Source organism: Balaenoptera musculus, chromosome 16, assembly GCF_009873245.2.
Source record: "Balaenoptera musculus isolate JJ_BM4_2016_0621 chromosome 16, mBalMus1.pri.v3, whole genome shotgun sequence".
NCBI classification, from domain to species: domain Eukaryota; kingdom Metazoa; phylum Chordata; class Mammalia; order Artiodactyla; family Balaenopteridae; genus Balaenoptera; species Balaenoptera musculus.
In genome coordinates this window covers 25,418,890-25,438,559 of record NC_045800.1, presented here as the reverse complement: position 1 = coordinate 25,438,559, position 19,670 = coordinate 25,418,890, and the positions used below count along the sequence as shown (strand labels likewise).

The 19,670-nt window shown below is 49.4% G+C and overlaps 1 protein-coding gene across 7 annotated transcripts in view; it reads right to left on the bottom strand.

Moving 5' to 3' along the window:
- Positions 1-10,946, bottom strand: part of SH3PXD2A (SH3 and PX domains 2A) — a 243,790-nt gene extending 232,844 nt beyond the window's left edge. For 5 of the 7 annotated variants that reach the window (XM_036828694.1, XM_036828695.1, XM_036828693.1 and 2 more), the window contains exon 1: positions 10,274-10,946. In XM_036828694.1, the coding sequence (XP_036684589.1) occupies positions 10,274-10,345 (72 nt within the window). In that variant the 5' untranslated portion in view covers positions 10,346-10,946. The remainder of the gene's footprint in view (positions 1-10,273) is intronic. The other 2 variants (XM_036828696.1, XM_036828698.1) reach the window with 1 other exon arrangement.
- Positions 10,947-19,670: the final 8,724 nt, after the last annotated feature.

Here is a 19,670-nt window from a genome sequence, read left to right as displayed (position 1 = left end):
GCTCCAGCCTTCCAAGGGAAGGCCCACTGTGCATATGCCCTTTGGGCTGACTTCCTTTCTTAAGCCCAGGGCAGTGCTCTCAGCGTTCCATACCCTAGCACAGCCACAGATCAGGGACGAGACTCCCATGGGCGCAGTGCAGCAGAGGGAGAAATACAGCCGCGGAGACCAGAGTCTGAGGGAGGGCAGAGGGTGTAGAGAAAAACCCAGTGCAGCTAGTTTTGATATGTGTGGATGCCTCCAGCTGAGGGCAGGGAAGAAAGAGAAGTACTCCTACCTAGCAACCTAACCTTTGTGGGGTGGGTAATCCATCAAATCTGCAGGGACCATAGTGGAACCATCACGGGCTTTCATCACTGCAGAGATCTGGGTTCAAACCCTGGCTTTCACCGTTCATGGCCATGTGACGCGGGGCAAGACGCTGCACCTCCCTGAGCCCCTGCTTCTTTGGCTGTGCAACAGGGGTGATGCTCAGGGTGGCAGTGGGGATTAAAGAAGACGGTGGATGAGAAGCCCTAGCCCCGTGCCTGCACCTAGAAGGGCTCCGCTCACACATTCTCTGACTCACCTTCCCCACTATCCCTGCCCAGGAGCTGCCACATCCAGCAATCATGGGGAAAATGAGGCTGCTTTTCTCCAGTTGCTAATGAGCGATGACTAAAGTAAATAATTAACCCCGGCTGGAAACCAAAGTCCAGACATTGTCCTATTACAGGCCTTAACTCTGCGAGAGAAGGATCAGTTTGCCAAGCCACCGGGGCTTAGACCAGCAGAAATCCCTGGGCAGCCACCTCTGGAAGCCCTACCCTCACTGACAAGTGACCGTGTCCCTTCTGGGTGCCAGGCCCTGTGCTGAGAGCCCGATGAATTCTGCCCAGGAGTCAGAATTCAGGAAAGAGTTTCGCTCTCTCGGAGCCCCACTGCCAGCACCATGCCAGGCCAGCCAGGCCTCCCTCTCTGTTGCTACAAAGAGAAATTCTCCCACACAGGCAAGGCCCTTAAAATAGCCCTTTGGGTCTGGGCCATCAGGAAACGGAATAAAGCTGGGTCAGAATGGGGCCTACCATGAAAGAGTTTACAAAGCAGCCGCTTCAAACAGCAGAGACAATCCCTTCACGCTCAGAACCCTTAGGTGGGCAAAGCCAGCAAGGCAGGCTCTCTCCACAAAGAACACTATTCCCCAGGAGGACGATGCGCTGGGCCGGCAGAAGCTCCCCAACCCCCAGCCTGGGGCAGCCCAGGAGATGGACCAATGTGCAAGTCACAGTGACAGTGTGAAACAGGCACCGCCTGGGGGTAGAGGCCCAAACACACCTGGCTTTGTGCTTGACTAACAATGCAACCTCAACTTTCTGAACCTCAGTCTCCATATGTGTAAAATGGGGTTAAAAATGCACACCTTCAGGGCTGTGTCAGGACCAGAGATTATAAGCAAGAGGCCTGGCAGTGCCTGGCACAAAATAGGCATTCAATACGTGGTAGCTGTTATGATGATGGTGCCCATGTAATAGAGGTCAAGGTCTCCTTTGTTACTGAGTGAGAATAGTCCTGGAAAAAGGAAAACAGCCAGGGCTCTCTACTGGGGACCACGCAGTGATAGGCAGAAATACAGACTGGCCCACACCCACGCCATCCCTGACCCTGCAAGTTCACTATCAGCATTGGGCAGCACCCCACTCCCACTCCCTGAGTGATCAATTTCTGTCAGGTCTGGTTCACACTCCAGGGAGTCCAGAGACAGACCGGAGGGCCCAAAACGTCCCACTGCATAATTTATGCTGCACTGACACACACAGAGGAAGGAATCCTGCCCCAACCCTACCGCGCGCCTCCACCCAGGCCTAGGGAGGGTGGCTTCCTCACAGGCAAAGGGAAATGACAGCAAAGGGCCAGAGAAAGCAGCCGAGGGAGGGGCAGAAAGCACAGCTGTTTCCTCTCTGCTAGCTCAGCCCCCTGGATGTCACTTCCTCCCCTCAGGTAACAGCCGGGAGAGATGGGACTGGAAATAGCTCTGTCTCTTCCATTCACAAAAGTGATCGGCTTGGAATGAAGCAAAGCGTAGTTCCCAGAGGTGGTTTTCTAGAAAACATCTTCACTGGGAGCCTAAAGTGGTCCTGAGTCAACCCTGGCTATAGGCTTCTCAGGGGAGGTAGTATGGCAAGGAAACCTTGTCTAAAAATTCCCTGGCATCAGGAAAAGCTTCTTTTTGTAAAGCATCCCCTTCACACACGATTAAGAAACCAGATTGAGGGATCTAGGACCCCTTCACATAGCTATTTTCTCTGGGCTCAGCGTTTTCCAAAGCAGCTTTCCTATCCACCCTCCCCTCTACAAGGCAGAAAGGAAGCAGTCAGCCCATTTACTAGATGGGCAAATGGAGATCAAGTGAGGAAGGTGACATGTGGAAGGTCTCACATCTTGAGAAGCCAACCAGCCAGGCCTCAGGTGGAATCTCCTTGGGGCCCAGTCTCCCCAGGTGTGGCATGTGATGGAGGGCTGGCTGTGAGGCTTCTATGGGGACAAGGCCAGCTTTGGAGTCAGCAGGCCTGGGTCATTGCAGGCGCCTCTCCACACGCAGCTTCTTAGCTGTGTGGTGCCTGGCAACTCCCTTAAGCTCTCTGGGCCTCAGCGTCCTCACGTGCACGACATGGATGCCAGCAGTAACTACACGCTTCGGCGGGCTGCTTTGAGAGTTTCCGTGTAAAACTCAGCACGTAGAAAGCATTCAGAACTGTTAGCTGTTATTTTGATTATTACATTTCCCCTAAAGAATCAGGCTTACTGGAATATCTGGCAGCGGGGTGAGGGTTAAATAAATGAAGAGGTAGTTTGAAGCACTGTCTTTATAACTAAAACAGGTTCAGAGAGATGCTGGAATAGAAGACAACGTTGGCCTGAAAGTTTCAGGTAACACTGAGACTTCATCCGGGGCTCCCAGCAAGCTGTTTAGTATTAGCCTCCAGACCCTCCAAGGACGGGGTCTCCTCTCTCTTGCCACTGGGGTGCTTCAGCGGCAGCGCTGTGGTTGGGGGTGGAAATGACTGCACCGTGACCTCAGGCCCCGCTGGCGGGGCCCTCCACGGATGCGGCCCAAAGCAGCTGACGCCTCACTCCTTGCCATTCCCCTCCCCCTCCTCCACCCTCCCTCCCCAAGACCTCTGGGGTGCAATCAACTTTTATGAGGTAGCCTGACCCCTCGGAGTAAGAGCTATAAACAGAGAGGGGCTGGGCTGGGCCTGCAGCTAAAGAGTACCCAATGCAAATGGGCTTTGTGACCACCTAGAGGGGTGGGATAGGGAGGGTGGGAGGGAGGGAGATGCAAGAGGGAAGAGATATGGGAACATATGTATATGTATAACTGATTCACTTTGTTATAAAGTAGAAACTAACACACCATTGTAAAGCAATTATACTCCAGTAAAGATGTTAAAAAAAAAAAAAAAGAGTCCCCAATGCAGAGCTACAGAAACGGTTCCATGTAGCTCTGTTCCCATCACGGCTGCAACAACAATCCTAGAGCCAGCTCTGGGGCCCACCAGAAGGGACCCACAGTGACAAGCAGCCCCCCTTCCCCTGCAATCCTTGGCAGGAGCAGAAGGTGTGGAGGTGTAACATTAAACTCTGAATTCCCTCGGCTGGCACGTGAGACCCTCAGAAGCCGGCCCACCCTTCCTCCCCATCCTTCTGCCCCACCTGGGTTTTGTCTGCGTTTTCTTTGCACGTCCCGCCTCCGGCACCTTTGCTTTTCCCTTTCTTGGAATGCCCTTCTCCTCTTTTTCCCACCTAAATCCTACTCTTTCCCATCCAAATCCTAATTACTCCTCAAGGTCTAGCATGAAGCCTGCCTTCGCCAGCCAGTCTTCCCTGAAAACTCCAGTTCACAGAGAGCACCCCCTTCTGAAGCTTTAGGACTTAATCAGTATTAGAACGAATCCCTATGTTGCACCTAATATGTGCCAGGTACTGTTCTAAGGTCTTGACATTTATTAACTCATTTACCCTTCGGCACAACTCTTTGAGCTAGGTCCTATTTTCCCCTCATTTTGTTTTGTTTGTTTTTAACAGACGAGGAAACTGAGGCACAGAGAGAGAAGTAACTTGCACCGGGTCCCACGTAGTAAGTGGTAGAGACAGGATTCTGGCCCAGGGATACCAGAGCCCAGGGTCTCTCCAACAACACAGCCTTCCAGATACACGTCATCCTCTCAGGAGGTGCTGCCCGGGCTTCTCAGTTAATTTCATGCCCCTCTCTCACTGACCCAGCTCTAATGGGGAAGGAAGTGACAAGCTCACAGGCTTGGGTGTCAGAGGCCAGGGTAAGAATCCCAGCCTTGCCACTGAATTACTGTGAGTGAGAGTCACATAAACTCTCTGGGCCTCAATTTCCACACCTATAAAGTGGGGATAAAAACACCTACCTACTTCATGGGATTGCTATGACACTTAAGTAAAATCCCCTCTGAAGGGTCTCTTCTGCACTGCCTGGCACGCAGTAGGTACTCACAGATGGGTTCTTCCCCTTCTCCCTGCACCTCGACATCCTCGCTGGACTCTGCTCAGCACCTGCTGCTGATGTGACCTGCCTGGAGGTTACTCGGGGGCATGAGAGGGGCTTTCTTGTGGCTCACCGTCCCCCCTCCCCATCCCCCCTCCCCATCCCCCAGTCCCCCCTCCCCACCCTGACTCCACTACAGGTAGCAGCAGCCCAGCCCGGGCAAGAAGTCACTCACAGCTCTGGGAATCGCTGCTTCAAATGCTCATCACTCTCCTGGACTCTTCCATTATTTTTGGCAACAGCCATGGCAGAGAGCACCTCTGGCCCTGGCTCAGAACCTCTTTCCAAAGCCAGTATCTCCACCTCGTTTCCCACACACACCCCTTGTCCTTCCTTCTCCCTGGCTCCCTGTCCTAACCCATGATCCCTTTCCTGGATTCTCAGAACTCCAAAGAAGTGTGACTACCGTATGTATAACTCTATTATTTGTTTTATTTTATTTAATAAAGAGGCAAAAGAGAACAGAGTTGCCTGTTAAGACTTTTTCTGGCCAAGAAATAGTCTGGTCAGTGACTCAGGCTGAGGAAATCAGAAGGCAATTTCCAGGGACCGCTGTGCAAACCCCCAAGTCAGAAGTCCTAACAACACTGCTCTAATTCACTGTCTCCACTGGAGATTAACTCATGCTGGCCTCGGAATATCTCCTTGGAAAATGCAGCAGCTGGCGCTTATATTTCTGGAGCTGGAACCGGTCTCCTATGACATCAAAATAGGTTTATTTTTCCCTTCCCTTCGCCTCCCCTCTGCCTGCCACCACACATGGTGATTCCAATCCTGATTTGTCCCCCCAAACCCTCACTCGGCTCTAAAGAGGGCCATGATAAATGGCTGGCTGTGCTTCCTCTTCCAACAGCCTTGAAGGATGTGGTCGGTTGTTCAATAAGCAGGAATCCTTGTCAGACCTGTGAATCACCCCTAGATCACTTCCCTCCTTGGAGAAGAAGAAACTGTTCTTGCGTGTGAGAGGCAGACAGAGACAGAGAGAAAGAAAGCAGGCAAGAGTGCTAACCCATGTGTGGCACTGACCTTGGGGCTAGGATACTATCTGACCTTGCCCTTACCTGCAGCGCCTCTCTACTCCTCTCCCCCAACACATGTTCCTTCCCTTCTCCTTCCCAGCCTACCAGGAAGCCATCACTAGGGCAGCTCCAGGAAGCTCTCCAGGTCTGAACAGCTGCTCCTTGTTTATGTGTTTCTCTCGTGTGTTGGGTGTTTTCCACGAGGCATGTAGCCCACTTTCCCATCAGACTATGAACAGCTGGGCCTTCCTTTTTTGCCTTAGTCTTTCCTTCTCTCACAGCTTCACCTATTAGATCCTAAACGTACTCAAGTGTGTTGGTGATAAGGAGCACCACATGGAAGCTAGTATATGTTGAGTACCCATGATGGAGGCCAGGTACTAAGTAGAAGCTTTGCCCAAAACTGTCTCAGATCAATTTCCCCAAATCCCTGCGAGGTTACAGGTGAGGAAACTGAGACCCACAGTGACCGGCTGCAGGTTGCACGCCTAGGAAGAGTCAGAGGTGGGATTCAAACCCTTATCTGCTCACCACCACTCATTCCGCAGTGGGACTGGCCTGAGAAGACCCTTTCCGTACTGCAGCTGCACACCCTTCCTCTCATGGGGCTGGATCCACAGTCTAAGGGCTTAAGAAAAAATGAAGGGCAGAGAGAAGAATGGGTCTGGGGCCAATTCCTAAAAATGTAGCTCCCAGGACCAAGACCAAAATCTGCAATGCTCTAAACACACAGGAGAATGTGTTATTTCTACAGGGTGGCTCCTTCGTCTGTCACCTCAAGCATCACTGGGGAGCAGATATCATCTTGGATTTGTTCCACTCCTCCTGCCTCACAGTGACCTCCTCCATCACCCGTCACACACGCACCTCCAGGACACAAGGTGATCGTCCCACACAGTGAGCCAGTCCTCAAATACCACGTGGCATTGCTCTCTCATCATGTAAACCTGAGCCTGGTCTCCCCAGCCAGACTCCAGTGGAGGAGAAGGGCCTCACTGTAGGTTCATAGCTTCCTCTGGAGGTAAAGTGACCTGAGTTGACCCAGATCTGCCTTGTACTAACTGGGAGAGCTTGAGTAACCTCTAACCTCTCAGTTCACCCATCTGTATAAAGGAATCAAAGACATTCGATGAACTGTAGGAATTACATGAAATCATGCACGTTAAGCATTTGGCACCATCGATGGTAACTGCTAACACTGGCTATTATTTGCATTCCCTGAAGAGTCCTGTAGAGGATCAGAATATTCATGACTGGTATTTGTCTGAAATAAACAATCAGGAAAGGAAAAGACTGTGAAAGCACAACGCCTCCCAAATCCAAACAAGTAATTTCTTGTTTGTTTTAGATGCACGAGCTCCTCTCTAACACCAAATGACTTGACATACACCTACACATGCTTGTGGGTACAAAGGATTATGTGAACTGGAACTCACATCCTTATGGAAAGTTTTCAAAGGTATCTGCAGTTTGCAACCAGCATCATCAGGATCATTTGAAAGACAAGTGGTCTGAGGCCAAAGACAGTTTACCTAAAGGTCTCCCCAGGGGCAGCTCATAAAAGCTAAGAGAGGAGCCCAACTCCATGCAGGGAGCCTGGCCTAAGCAGCAGCTGCCCATCTTCCCCAAACCCACCCCAAGCAGGGGCTTGACAGAGGGGAAGGAAGCCAAGGGCTGACAGCACCACTCAAATGAGGGAGGTCACTTGCCTGCCTCTCATAAACAGACCAAAACACAAGACCCTCAGTGTCCAGGCAGCTCCCCCTCATCACGGGGACAAGCATGTCTTTGGCTGGATGTCCTGAGAAGACCTTTGCAGTATGTTCCCAGCATTCTGGGGCCAGCAGGGCCCCTCCTGCTTGGGCCCCAGGCCTCTCATCAGCTAGCTCCAGCTAACGTGCACGTCCCATAAAGCTGCTCTGCTCTGCAATTTGCCAAACCACAGACTCAGAATTCACCATCAGTGGAGGAGAGGCGGGAAGAAGGCATGCTTCTTCAGCGTAGAGGGCTTCCAGAACATACGTGACTTGGGCGCAGTGTGTCCTGCCAGCTACCCACACCAGCGCACCTTGCCCAGAACACCTGACCTTCTGGTGTGTGGTGTCCGCCACGTAAAGGCCAAGAGAGGAGGCGATCCTAAACTTCAGAGGCACAGCCTCCCCAGCATGCTCCTCCTGCCCTGTTGGCCCTGCCGACACTTTCTATTATTGGCTCCCTCTCCTTATGTTATGCACTGATGCCCCAAATGTGCAGGAACCTCTTGCTATCACCAGATATCTGGGCTCGTCAACCCCAACCAGCCTTTTACGGTATTTCGATGAACCCAACCCACGACATGGGCAGAAGGCCAGTTAGACCCAGGTGCTGTGACTAGCTGTGTCACAAGTGACTTTACCCCATCTGGTTCTCAGTTTCCTCATCTGTAAAAATGAGGGGGTGGAGCCTCATGAGTCCTCAGGTCCCTGCCAGCTCCACAATTCCATAACACACAATACTCTCTCCTTTAACTGTTTTCCACAACCTGGGTTCAGGGCTCTGTATGGTCCCATCTGCTCAGTGACATCACTCCCGGCCCCAAACATAATGTCACTGATTCTTACACGGGAAGTGGAGACGTCCCAGAAAACACTGTCCATAAAAAGGGAGGAAATGATCATTTCGAGGGAATTGGACAGGACTTCTTTTGTATTTTTCACACAGAACAAATTATTATCAATCTTAAAACCCCAAACCTTTCTTCCTTCTTGCCAGACCATTAATAGCTGCTTTTCAAAAGTGCTTTCTTAGTCAGAATCACGCCAAGCTACCATTTAATGAGTGCTTGTTTTGTGCCAGGAACTGCGCTAAGTGCTTTGCAAGTATGATCTCATTTAATTCTCCAGACAACCCTATGAAGTAGATACTATTATTATACTCACTTTAAAAATGAGGAAACTGAGGCCCACAGAGGTTAAATAATTTGCCCAAAGTTGCATAGCTAGTCAGTATCTGAGCCAGGCTTTGAACAAGAGCCTGTAACTCAGAGCCTCAGCACTAACCACCTCTCAACACTGTCTGCAGCGGGCCCCCGGTCGCTTAGCAGCGCTCCTGACCAGGAGTGCATCCTACATCTGTAGTCTTGGACATCATCGGTCAAAGCTAAGTTTGATGTTTCACCTAAAATCCAGAGCCGGCACCTGCCTGGGTCTCAGAACAGAGTGCCATCTGTTGAAAGCAGTGCCTACCTTAACTGAGGACTAGAAAAGAACGCCTAAAACTTAGCCTGCAACATTTGAGAAAAGAACTTAGGAAGGCTGTCTTCGTAATAAGTGCTGGGATATGCAAATGGACATCTGTCCCCAGGGGAGGGTGACCACATGGTGACCCAAGTCCTCCAAAAAGAGCTTTCTTGAAATGGCAGGGCAAGATGCTTGCTGAGCCGGTAACACAAAAGGAACATCTCTCCCACCAGCACCCACGTCTCTGTCCCGTCAGGAACCAGACTCCTTGGTTTACCTCCTCCCCAACCTGAGCCCAGGCCCATTTATTCTACTATAAAGAAACCCAAAGATCAGAGCTATTGGGGATAAAGACAGAAAGAGTAGCCTGAGGCTGACATTTGCACAAATCCCAGTCCCCTTCCAACAAGGAAATAAAAGGAATTTCAGAGATCAATGTGCTGTCCAGGGCAGCAACCAACAGCCTGTTTTAATTGTTAAAATGAATGCTTTGAGCATTCTAAATGCTCCTTTAAATGACTAATTTGCAAATAAGACGCAGTCCTCCGGCTTTGGATGCCCTGCTGTCTGTCTCTCCTATCTCAAGAACAGGAGCAAAGCCGCTAGGACTGGCATTCTCAGGCGTCAAGGACACAGTTTACTTCCTAAGGTGGGAAGGATGGGAAGACAGGAGGGGCTGAGATGAAAGGGGGACGCGTCCCACAGGCCTGGAGCTCGGCTCAATCAACCTTAGCCCCTTCTCATTAAGTCTGGAGAAGGAAGGGGGAGGGGCAGCCGGCTGTTCCTCGGAGACCACAGCAAACATTTGCCTCCTCGTGTCTGGAGATGGAGCATCTCTTAAGAGGAAATGAACCCAGTTAAGGGTCATGTCCAGAGGAGGGATAAAAGGAAAAGCCACAATTCTCCTCACACCGACGGACACAAGGACTTTAAGAAGGAAATCAAAGCTCAGGGCTGAAGGTGGAGGTGGGGCAGGGGTGCGGCGTCATCCCTCTGCCCCCAGACCCAGGCCTAGGGAGGCAGAGAACGGAGCAAAAGTGGGAGGCTCGCGTGAGGCTTCCTTCCCCAGGTCAAGCCTCTGAAAGCATCTCGGTCTGTGTGAGCGTGAGCGACCCGAGTCCCCAGGGAGGGACGGGAAGATGCTCTTTCCCAACGGAGCTTCCCAGCGAGGGTTTGACGAACGCTCCCCCCCACCATCCTTCAAAGCTCAGGCGGACAGATGACTTCACCGTTGTAACAGACAAGGGCAGCCACTTGCCAATTCCAATGCCAAAAAAAGAAAACGGGCGTGGGGGGAGTGGAGGAAGGTCAGAAAAGGCTTCCCTGGAGATCACAGCCCTGCGAAGAAACTCCACCGCCGAGGGCTGCCCTGTGGGCACTTAGCCCCGGGACTCAACAGCGCGGGTAGGGCAAGGGGCCACCCCGGGCCCTCGGGGGTTCCTGGCCAGCCCCCCCGCGGGGGTCTTAGGGGCGATACTCACATAGTGCTTGGAGGGGTTCCTCCGTTTCTCCACGTCCACCACGGTGGCATCTTGCACGCAGTAGGCGAGCATCTTCCCCCACAGAGCGAGTGGCGCCCCCCGGCGGCGTCACCTTCTCATCCTGGTCGAGCTCCGGCTCCTTCACCCGCTTCCCAGGTCCCCGGCCCCCCCGCCACCCCGGTCCGGAGCGTCGCTGCCCGGGCTCCCGGCGCCCTCAGGTACGGCCGCGGAGCGGGGACGGTCCGGAGGGGACGCGGACTCCGTGCGCCCGGGCGGCTCCCCGTGGGCCTGCCGCGCGCCCCTTTCCTCCAGCGCCGCCTCCGCCGCTCTCCGGCTCGCCCGCCAGCTCTCTCCGCCGCCCGGTGGGTCCGGCGGGAACTGGCGGAGCAGAGGAGGGGCGGGGGTGTGTCCCGCCGGCGAGGGGACGGGGCGGGGGCCCCGGAGCCTGCTGTCAGCGCGCTGGGGAGGGGCCGGCGGCGCCCCTTCGCCGCGCTCCGGCTCCGAGGGGCTCGGCGCTGGCGGAGGCTGTGGGCGCAGGAGGCGGAGGCAGGGCCGGGAAGGGAAGGGAAGGGAAGGGAAAGAGGGGAAGCGGGCTGGGAGGGGCTCCAGGCCCGGGGCGACGGGGAGGGGGCTGCAGCCCGGCCGGAGCGCCAAGAGCTCGGCCAGCGGCCTGGCGCGGCGCTGGGCCACTTCCCCGGGCACGGAAACTCAGGGTGGCTTCGGAAGGGGGAGGGGCGGGGGGAAGTGAACCCAGCGCGCCCTCACCCTGGCTTTCCGTCTTGGAGCGGATTTGTGCCTTCTGTCCCCACCTTTACGGCCCCCTCCCACTCCTATCCCCCAGATCTCTTTAATGAAAAGTAGTTTATTACCCCGCTGTTACGGCCCAGACCCTCCGAGCAGGAGACAGGAATGGGGAAAGAGCCGGCATTAAATCCTTCAAGCCAGAGCCTTATCTTTTGATAAACCACCTGCCCCCCTGCGGGTTACAAAGGGTAAATCCTTCCCGGAAATGTGATCGATCCGCTGCCTGAGTCGTTTATCGATCTGGGTCTGGGTAACCAACCTGTGATATCATTTACCAGTGAGGTTTCAAGACTGTACCACCACTGCCTTAAGCCTAGGGCTTCCCTGGGACCCTCCCCTGGCAGGCTAGGAGGGAAGGGAGCACACAAGGGTGAGAAAATCCACCACTGGGTTGGGGACTGTCTCATCACCGGCCCCAGGCTCTGGCTTTCTCACCACCTGTCCCTCTGATACGGAAAACCAAACCGACTTTCCAAGCCACTTGTCTGTGCCTGGACTTGGAACACAATTACTATTTAATTCAATTTACACCCCCTCATCTATTTCAACATATTTTCCATTCTAATTTCAAATATTTAAAGAAGTACTGTTTTCACAATTAATCCTATTGTTTCACAGTCACAATAAGCTTTGTGACTGTGGACCAACGTGAAGCATGTGAAATGGAGGCCAAGAGTTTTACAATCTAATTGTGTTAATACTTTTTTTCTCTGCACTGTCAGAACCCATGTAGCTATCTAAGGCTGTTCACACATTTGCCTGGTACAGAGTACCATACTAATCCCTCCAACTTTCTTGGAGAAGGATGCTAGAACACCAAATGATGCTGCTATCTAAATATTTGACCTGCCGCAAATCACTTAATACCATAGGCATTAGAGTCACCTTAAAGTTCTCTGTGAAATGTGGGTGCTGAACTAGATGGTCTTTTAAGATTCCTCCCTACAGGGGCTTCCCTGGTGGTGCAGTGGTTAAGAATACGCCTGCCAAAGGAGGGGACACAGGTTCGAGCCCTGGTCCGGGAAGATCCCACATGCTGCGGAGCAACTAAGCCCATGCGCCACAATTACTGAGCCCTCGTGCCACGACTACTGAAGCCTGCGTGCCTAGAGCCCACGCTTCGCAACAAGAGAAGCCCGCGCACCGCAACCAAGAGTAGCCCCCGCTCACTGCAACTAGAGAAAGCCGGCCCACGGCAACAAAGACCCAACGCCGCCAAAAATAAATAAATAAAATAAATAAAAATTTATTTAAAAAAAAAAAAGATTCCTCCCTACATACATTCCAAACTCCTAACAGTAGTTACTCCTGTTGGAGACAATTTTGAGTTCTTTGTTTTTCATAATTAGCATGTATGGATATTGACATTTAAAAAATATTTTAAAAATTTTCTTCTCTAAAACTCTAGAATTTTAGGCTTGATTGAGCACCTAATCTATGCTCATTTACAAGGCTTTAAGGAACAGAAGAGAGAGAGAATTCAGTTGATGTCTGTGGACCTGAAAACTGAATCCAATTGACAAATGCTTGTCGCTTCCCTTCCAGAAGAGAGTACAGTTGAGAAACAGAGACACCATTAAGACTGTATCTAATAGAATAGGCATTAGGATTCCAGAAAAATGGAGGCCTGGAGTAATCCAGGAGAACTTCCTGGAGGAGGCTGTCCCTCTGCTAGGGACTGGAGGATGGGCTGAGTGGAGTACCTCAGAACGCTCTGCCTCCTCTGAACTCCTCCAAGCCAGGTGCATTTGCCCTGAGCTGCTTTGACTTGTGTGTATTTGTCCATAACACAGTTCCTCTCCCCTGAGAGCACCTGGTACACAAGGACTGGCTTAAGTTATCTTATACTTCTTGGCACTCCTCATATAGCAAATACCGTACCTTATCCACAGTAGTAGTCACTCACTGTATGAGAATCTGTTGAATGAATGATCGGGGGAAAAGAAAAGGTGGAGTGAGGACACTGAAGCCTGAACCTGCAGGTGACAGGCAGAGGGCCAGGAGGACAGTGTCCACCTGGGGAAGAGTCAGGCAAGGGGGTGAGACACAGGAAAAGGAAATAAGGAGAAGGATGGGTGTTGGGGGTCCAGACTGTGAGAGATCTTGACACTAGGCACAGGGCTTCTCTATCAGAGAAGATTACAGAAAACCATTGTCCTGGGAGAAGATGATCTGACAGTGATGCTCAGTGATGCGTAAAGGAGGAGACAGGGCATCACTGCCTTGAGCAAGGCCTGTTCCTTGTGGGAGTAGGAGGAAGACCTGGATAGACCCTCAGCACTGAGCTCCTCAGGGAAGGGCTGGGCTGTGGGAATCTGGGAGCACCTTTGGTGAAAAATCAAGACAGCCTGTGGGTTCATGGCAAGAAGATTCCTAATGGCACTTGCCCACTCTTCCTCTGTGGGCTGCAAGGTGTTCTGGAAGTGCTAATTAAGCCGGAGAAACCCCTGGTGAGGGGAGCCGGGGTTTAGCTCCTGGAGAGAAAGAAGAGGAAGGGGCTTGGCTTGCACTGGGTCACCTTATGAGTCAGAGCACTCGCCCAATAGGCACCGGTGGTTTCCCACTCACCCTCCTTCTTCCGGATCAGGATCTGAACATGGACCTGAGGATAAGAGATCCGGAGGGGAGAGGGAGGGTGGTTGCCTACAAGCTGATGGCCTTCTTCTGGCCTAAGAAACCCCAGACAACCTGACATCTCCTAAATTCAGGGTCTTGAAGCACAACTCGAGGACCCCCAACTTCCCCTGCGCTCCCAAATTACCTCAGTTGGCGGGAGCAACCGAGCACCAGCCCCCACCCAACCCCATGGTGCCAAGGTGTCTGGGAATTAGTTGGGTAGAAGTTATTAATACCTATGGGAGAAAGTCTCCTTTCTCTCCTGGGGCCATGTAGCCAAGAGACTTTAAGTATAAAATGGTACAGGCTCTCCCTTCTTCCCTGGGTACATTTCAACCTCATGCAGATTTCCTTCCCAACAGTGCCTTAGGCATGCCTTTCTGCTCTACACACATTTACTGAGTGCCTCACATGTGCCTGGCACTTTCCCAGCAATGACTGAGACTGGCTGAAGGCTCCTTGGAGACAAGACTGTGTCTCATTTGTTCAGTACCCAGCATGCCTGGCACATAGTAGGTACATTGAGTGGTCTATATTGAAAACTTCTGCTCAAGGAGCTAGTAGTGCTGGAGAGGATTAGCTAAACCCCTATTTTGCCACCTCCATCCATGAATTGCAGACGACTCTAATCCAAGGACACTGTGTTAGTTCGAATGACAAAATATAATTGCAATTTTTTTTAAGTTTAGTATAAATAAGGGAAAGAGGACCTAAAATAAAGATGCAAACTGACTGATACCTGGAAATCTGATTTTTCAAAAACAGAGAATTGTAGGATGCTTAGAACCATAGAATTTTCCAACTGGAAGGGACCAGAGAGGTTATTTATTACTTAATTTTACAGAGGATCAAACCGAGGCCAAGAGAAACTAAGCAAGCAGCCCAATGCCACACAGCTAGGGAGTCCTAGACTTGCCATCTTTGTCCTCCACTACTTGTATGAGCCTATTCCCACACGAGAAGAGTTCATTTAAAGAGCATTACAGATACCTGCAGATCCAGAATGTTGCTCTCCATTGACCCTCAGAGTCCCTTGTTCCAATTCTCCATTCACATAAGCATCACAGGCCGCCTACAAACAACCCCCCACCCCACCCAGGCAGGATGCTCCTCAAGGGCAGGGACCACGTGTGTCTCCACAGTCCCTCTGTGCACATGCAAATCCTATCAGCTCCCATATGCAGAGCCCACCTCACCTCCTCTCCCATGTAGTCTTCATGACCACCTCAAAGACAACAGCATACAGGAAAGCAGTGAAAACAGATTACTAAACATTCATTTGGTTACTAATCATACATTGCCCTATGACAGTTCAGCCGCTACTGTATTGAACGCTTATTTACATCTTTATTGTTTTTTTAACTTTGCTGTGCTTAGGTTGTGCCGTCTAAACCAGTAAGAAGCTGGTGAAGGTCTTGAGGACCATGAACTTGGACTCTGGCACCACCCTTTCCCTCCCCACCCTGACCATAGCACCTCGGCCACCTGCCACACACACCCCACCCAGCACAGAGCTTTATACATGCCAGGCATTCAATAAATGATTGTCTTTTAAAATTAGATATTTGTTGATGCTGCTGATGAAAGTGATGCCTAAGAGTTGGAGAGAGTTACCCAACCTAGGTTCTAGTCCCGCTCAACCACAACCCAGCCTTGTGATCTTGAAGTCACTTCCCATCTCTGGGTCTCTGGTGATTTTCTGGTCCCATGCATGCTCTAAGATACTGGATAACTATTATATATAATGAAGTCTAATGGGTCTGTTACCCAGAGATGTACAAATTTGAATGAGATTTGGAGCCCCCTCCTGGCCAAAGTTGTTTTAGCACCTTTAACTCAAAGCAGCTGGCCCTGCTTTGTATCCCTTTCCATCCCTGGCTGACCTCTGGCAGGAAAAAGCAGGAGGGCCTGGTACCAATAACCTGCCAGTTTACAGACTATAAGCAGTCCAGGGTGTACATGCATCTCTCTTTCTTCTCCTTCTTTCTCTCTCTTTCAAATCAGCCCTAATAAACAAATGTTTGGGGAGTGTCTTGAGAATGGTCTTTCCTGAATTTGGAGTAGACAGTAAGATCAACTTCCGTTTTCTCCAGAGGGAAGTAAATTACTGGCCAGACTTCTCCTCTCCTTGATTGCTGGGGAATGGGACCAGGATGAGACACCAGAATTGCCCTGTCTGCTTAGCCCCATTGTTTGCTAATTGCAGCCATAATAACAGGCCCCTCTGCTTGCCAAACCACCAGGTGGTGGAAACCACCTTTCTCTGACTCCCAACACAGTAAGTTCATCAGCAAAATCTCCGCGGGCTTCTATACAAGACGCCATTGAGAGTCTTAGCCTCCTGTCTTAGCCTTGACTCTGGTGAGGGTCCTTATGCAGCAGAACTTTTTGATAGAACCATGTCAAGTTCCAGCCTTAGCAAATGACCATGGCCCTGGAATACCAGAGGGAAATCTGCTAACTTGCATGGCCAAAGAAGCCAAGGACACAATTAGAGTCACAGAGCAAAAAAAATATTATTCCATAATTCCAGGCTGCATCCCTAACACTGACAGGACATCTGGTCCCCAAACTAGCACACTATGCTTTAAGAACTTCAAGGATGAGGGTGTGGATGGTTTCACACATCTATCTCAACTACTGAACATGCCTTCAAGTGTATTTCTGCCTGGTAGGGGCTTACCAGGATCATTTTGGTACAAAAGATCAGTGTGCATAGTTCCATTTTAACCATAAGCCACCACAGATTTTCTTTTGCAAAATCCCCTGGATTTTCCAGGAGCCAGTAAACCCTGAGTTGTCCACTGGATGACAAAAAGAACAGGAAAAAAAAATCCCTTGGGGAATTCAAAGGCAGTTTCTTAAAATAGCCTGAAGCCACCAATAACCAAAATTATGAGTCTGGTTTTGGTTTGATCGCTTTTTTTTTTCTCTCTCTCAGTTCTCTATTCAGAAATGTTAGAAATTACTGTTCTTCATCCTGTTTGAATCCACATGTCTATTTCAGGTGAAAGAGTCAAGACTCTCAAAAGTCAAGTCTGGCTCCAGCTCACGTCCTGCTCTCTCTGTCTCAAGCAGAAGATATCCCCATAGTTGGTTCATTTCTTACCCAATAGGCTAGGGCAGGTAGAGGAAGATTTAGTAGGCTGGGTTTTCCCACCTAGGTGAATCTGACTGGGATTCTGACTGTCATCCATAAGGTGTGGCCCTAGGCAGATTACTATGATCACTTTGATTAATCTTACTGCCTAATATATAAATAGCACGTTTCAGTTGAGACTCTTTGGTTTACAAGTGCTAGAAATTGAGCTGAGCCAGCTGAAAAAAAAGAGAAGGAGTTCTATTTCCAATGTACTGTGGTGTCTCATTATCCATGGATACTTGGGCTTCTCAGAGCAGAACCAGGAAGTAGCAAATCTTTGCGAACATGATGCTTTTCTCCATCTCTTATCTCTGCTTAGCACTATGTTTCTGTTTTATTCTTCTCGATCTGCAGATGGTTTTTCTCTGCTTCTTCACCCACATAGCAGGAGTCCCCTTCTGCCCAAATGTCTACCAGTCCCTCAATTCCAGACACACCTGAGACTGGTTGCCTCTGCAGTCTAGATCCCAGTTCCCAGGAAAAACAATCTGATTGGCCCAGCTTGGGTCATGTGTCCACCCTGATCCAGTCAATTATCAGGGGGTGGAGTCATGTAGCACAAAGGTGACTATCAGAGCTAACTCACTGGGCTGGGGAATTAATTCTAAGAAAGAGGGCTGGTGTGAGTGGCTTACACACCCCAAAACACACCTACCAAATTATTGTTTACTTTTTCAAGGACATTATTCATTTATTTATCCACTCAATGACTATTTGTTAAGTTACCAACCTGTGTCACCCACTTTATTAGGACCTGGGGCTACACTTGGGGCAAACCAGACAAGGTCCTTGTCCTTAGGTAGTTTTATCACCTTTGGGGAAGATACACATTGTTTTACAAATCATCCAAATAAATGTAAAATTATAATTGTGACCAATATTGTCAAGGTGGAGCAAACATATACTAAAGTATGAATGGTGGTAATCTCTGGGGGTAGAGATATAAGTTTAAAAATTTTAAGATTAATTTATTTAAACCTTAAAAAATTCTATAGTACTGTATACATGTCCTTCTGTAATCATAAAAGGATTGTTTGGGGTTTTTTTAAATTTGTATTTTAAAAGGATCAGGATGGTCCCCTGGTGAAGGGGCCTGCCTGGAGGATGGGGGGGGGCATTTAGTAGATCTGCAGTAGGAAACGAGAGGTGACGACATTGATGTATACACACTACTATATATAAAATAGGTAACTAATAAGGACCTACTGTATAGCACAGGGAACTCTACTCAATACTCTGTAGTAACCTATATGGGAAAAGAATCTAAAAGAGAGTAGATATATGTGTATGTATAACTGATTCACTTTGCTGTACAGCAGAAAGTAATACAACATTGTAAATCAACTATACTCCAATAAAAATTTTTTTAAATAATTAAAAAAATAAAATAAAGTGTTGACCTAATTTAAAAAAAAAAAAAAAGAGGTGATGATAGCTTAGACCAGGCTGATGGTCCTGGGTAGAGCGAAGGGAACTTTAGAAGGTGAAGTGGCTTCTGTTTGGTGATGTGTGTCAGGGATGAGGTAGATGGAGGTGATGAGGTAGACGGAGGTGCTAAGGACAATCATAGTTTCTTGGCCTGCATACCTGGAGGGATGATGGTGCCACTTAGTTTTCTAATTTTTTTTAGCCTGTAATATACGGGAGCTTTTCTAGTCAATATTAAAAGTTCCCTTTAGCTATAATAATGATCATCATCATAATAATAGTAACAATAACAATAGTAATATCAGCAATTGTTTATTAAGTCCTTATGTGTTGTACCAGGCATTGTGCAGAGTAAGCACTATGTTTGTGCATTTATTCCATAAATGGGAATTTAGTCACAAACAAGAATGCCCTCCCTTGTGGAGCTCACAGTCTAGGTGGAAGAAATGATGAATTAGATAAGAAAAAAAACCCAAAAAACCACAAGACTTTGGGCCCCTTCGACTCTTTAGTATTTTTAAAATATTTGTTCAGCATTTATTTAATGAGGGCTGGAAGAAATAAATTTTTTATTAAGTGTGCACTTCTTTCCCTACATTCAAAGTAAGGTATTTATTACATGGGCTGAAAGCAGTATTTTCTAAGCCGTCTTTTATTTCATGGTTTTTTCATACCTGGATAATGTCACTCACATGCTTGCTATGAGTAAAAGTAACTTACGTGGATACAGCTTTAAACTCTTAAGAGATGTTTTAAGAGTTTGTTTGTTTGTTTTCACTTTAATGGAGGTCAGATGTTTCCTATTTTTCTGGAGTTCTTGTTTTCCCTTTAATCTGGGGGGGGTGGGGGGAAGAGGAGGAAGTTTCTGAATAGTTAACTTCTTGGGAAGCATATTAAAAGGTTTGAAGTTACTTAAAACAAATCATTCCTTCCAAGAAAACAGCACTAGGCCTGCACTACTGCACGTTGACCTTGACCTTGCAGCTGGGGGTGACTACTGCCGACACACTGGGCTGTCTGCTGGCTGGAGTCAGAGCTGGCCCAGCCCAGCCCACAAGGGCAAAGCATCCTGCACCAGCACCCTGCAGGAATACTCCACAGAGATGGAACGTGCTAGTGAGGAGGGATTTCGAATTTCCACTTGAGGATGCTGTTTACTGTGGTAGGAACTGGACCATTTGTGCCAGGAGAGCCTTGGAAAATCCCACTCTTTCAGGCCAGTTTGTCTACCCTGCCTAACACATGAGGGATCATCACTGCTCAGACCTTTAGAAACAAAACAGAAAAATCTCACCTATGGACAATTAAGAAACCATGTAGACAATGTCTGATTTCTTTTTTTTTTTGGCCACACTGCAAGGCATGTGGGATCTTAGTTCCCCGATTTAGGGATCAAACCTGTGCCCC